Raw genomic sequence first — 2,933 nt, 5'->3', positions numbered from 1 at the left:
AGAACTCAATGATTATCCTAATTATATTTTAGATTTTTTATATTTAAAATGAGATGTTTATCCTGTATTTGATTGTGTTTATCTGCAGTTAGTTACATGAATTCAGATATGGGATGAAATCGGATAGGGATGAACGGATTTAAGAGTTTTTAAGAGTTTTAAGAGTTTTAGCCAAATGTATTATAAGATAGTATAGATATATATATATATATATATATATATATATGTATATATATATATATTTAATTTTAATACTAAGTATGTGATAAAAAATGTGTCACTCCTTACTTCAAATTTATATAATAACCTTTTTCTTATTATATTTTAAACACAACCAAACAAAATGCACAGAACTTTCTAGACTTTTGATAATTGGTCCTCTTATTCTTCCACAAGTGACAAATTGGCCACCAATCTATTCAATTCTTTCAGGGAACTCCCATTTTCTCCCATTGCTTCCTTCGCTGCCCTACCAAACTCCCTTGCTCGCTCTCTCTCAACTCGTGTCTCCTCACTCACTGATTTTCTGAACAACTCGGCCAACTCACCCGACTCAGGAACAGTCTCCGCTCCCTCGCATGCTTTCATTCCCACGTTTAACTCATGCAACAGCGTCGCATTCGAGTACTGGTCGGCGCTCATTGGCCACGTCAGCATCAGAACCTCGGCCACCACCGCTTCCATGATCGAGTTCCATCCACAGTGAGTCAAGAACGCACCCACCGACTCATGACTCAGTATAGCAACTTGCGGAGCCCACCCTCTAACCACAAGCCCCCTTCCAGCCACACGATCTTCGAACCCGGATGGGATCCTACCGTATTTTCCTGCCACGTGTCCCACGGTGGGTTCCTTCACTGACCAGACGAATTTGATTTGGCTTCTCTCTAACCCCAGTGCGACCATCTCCATCTGCTCGTTGGTCAACACAGCTTGACTCCCGAAACAGACATACACCACCGACTGAGGTGGACACGTGTCGAGCCATGGTAGGACCTCATTGGAACTGGGCCCACCTCTTTCGATGGTTTTATCACCGGGAGGGAGTAAAGGTCCGACGGCAAACACACGATCATGGCCGATTTCCTGTTTTAGGTGGTCGATGTAAACTCGTTCCAACTCAGTGAACGAGTTGATAACAACACCCCAACTCACCATATTGGCGAATAACCCATCTTTGATAAACTCCGTAGTTGGGTCTCCTTCTTTGTAGGTTCGATAAAGAGGAGACAATTGCCACCAAGGGTATTTTGGGGAATTCGGGATTTTAGGGAACGATATCTCCTCATTTTCGTTTTCTGGATCATTCCTTTTGGGTAGGTAGCGCCACAAGGAATATATGACGGAAAGAGCGAAAGCACCCGACGGCGAGAACATGTACCGGCGGATGCCGAGGTGGCAGGCAAGGTGATGGGTCCAGCCCAAAAACATATCGGAGATGATAGCGACCGGCGGAGTAGGGTGGTTGTTGAACCAATCTAGGAGGGGGTCGTGTAAATCGCCTAAGGCCTTCATCATGGCCTGAAAGCCATCGGCAGGGAGATCTTTGACATTCTCGACGCCGTGAGGGATGGAGGGGTGAGGTGGTAGAGGGAGGAGGAGAGCGGTGATGGTGGTTGGATGGGCGGAGAGGAGATTGGATATGGTGGGAAGGTTGTTGGGAGTGACGAGTATGGTGATGAATAGACCACGGATGGCTAGTTGGTGGGTGAGATCAAGAAGTGATAGCATGTGGCCCTGAGCAGGGTAAGGGAAGACGAGAATGTGTGAGCCGGCGATCGCCATTTTTGGTCGTCTCGGCGGTGGTATTTGTGTGGTTGTGGTTGAGGTTGAGGTATTTAATGGGACCTCGCGGAGGCGTTACATATGAGGTCTAAAATCATGCTTTTTGTACCCACTTCAATTTAAACTTCTTTGTCAAATAATTTAATTTAAGATTTGGTTTCCAGCGATATGAAATGGATTAAGGGAATCATTTCAATTTCAAGATTGATTTGTTGAATTGTTTAGATTTAAAATCTTTAGTTTTAGGGGTGTTTGGGATTGCTTATAAAAATAATTTATTGACTTATTCTGATATGGTATCGATAATAAGCACTCTTGAGTGTTTGGATAAACAACTTATACCGGTGTCTAACCGGTAATAAAAAGTTTTTAAAAAAAGTTAAACTATTCTAACTTATAACAAGTTGATAAACACTCTTGTAGATAAGCAATCCCAAACACCCCCTTTAATTGAAACTTCATAAATATATCATTTTAAAATCCTTAGGTTCCGTTTAGTTTGAAGGAATTGAATGAAATGGATTTGGGGATTTGCATTTCAAATTTATTTTAATCTCATGTTCAGTTTGCTGGATTGTCCGAATTTAAAATCTTTAGATTTAATGTAGGATTTTGAAATTCTTAGGAAGCGCTCGGAATTTCGTAGGATTATATGTAGTAAGGTTTTTAAAAATCTTAAAAACATTTGTTTTATAATAATTGATTAATAAAAATGTAATTCAATTGTTTTTATAAATATTTTAATTTTTTCTATAAAATTATTTATAAATAATGAAATCCAATTATATTTCTAATCCTACAAACCAAACACACCAATGATTTTAAATCATTCCAATTCAAATCCCTCCATGAAATCCAAGTGATTCAAAAACAATCTTATAAATCAAACAGACCCTTAAAAAATGCTTGAGATTTCACGAGATTTCGTAGAATTATATGAAATAAGGTTTTAGAAAATGTTAAAAACATTTGTTTGTTAATAATCAATTAATAAGAATATAAAAAAATTGTTTTTATAATTCTTTATATTTTTTTTTATAAAATAATAGAATCCAATTTCACTTCAAATCCTATAAACCAAACACATCAATGATTTCAAATACATTCCAATCCTAATCCATCTAAATCCAAATCCCTCCATGAAATCC

At 38.6% G+C, this 2,933-nt stretch overlaps 1 protein-coding gene across 1 annotated transcript; it reads right to left on the bottom strand.

Annotated features, from left to right (window-relative positions):
* Positions 1-328: 328 nt before the first annotated feature.
* Positions 329-1,952, bottom strand: LOC112511461 (UDP-glycosyltransferase 89B2). The gene has a single exon (XM_025117085.1). It carries the CDS (start codon positions 1,783-1,785, stop codon positions 382-384), a length of 1,404 nt encoding a protein of 467 aa, XP_024972853.1. The 5' UTR covers positions 1,786-1,952; the 3' UTR covers positions 329-381.
* Between the last annotated feature and the right edge of the window lie 981 nt (positions 1,953-2,933).

This window comes from Cynara cardunculus, assembly GCF_001531365.2.
Source record: "Cynara cardunculus var. scolymus isolate 2C chromosome LG 4, CcrdV1, whole genome shotgun sequence".
Lineage (NCBI taxonomy): Eukaryota > Viridiplantae > Streptophyta > Magnoliopsida > Asterales > Asteraceae > Cynara > Cynara cardunculus.
This window is presented reverse-complemented; position numbering and strand designations above follow the sequence as displayed.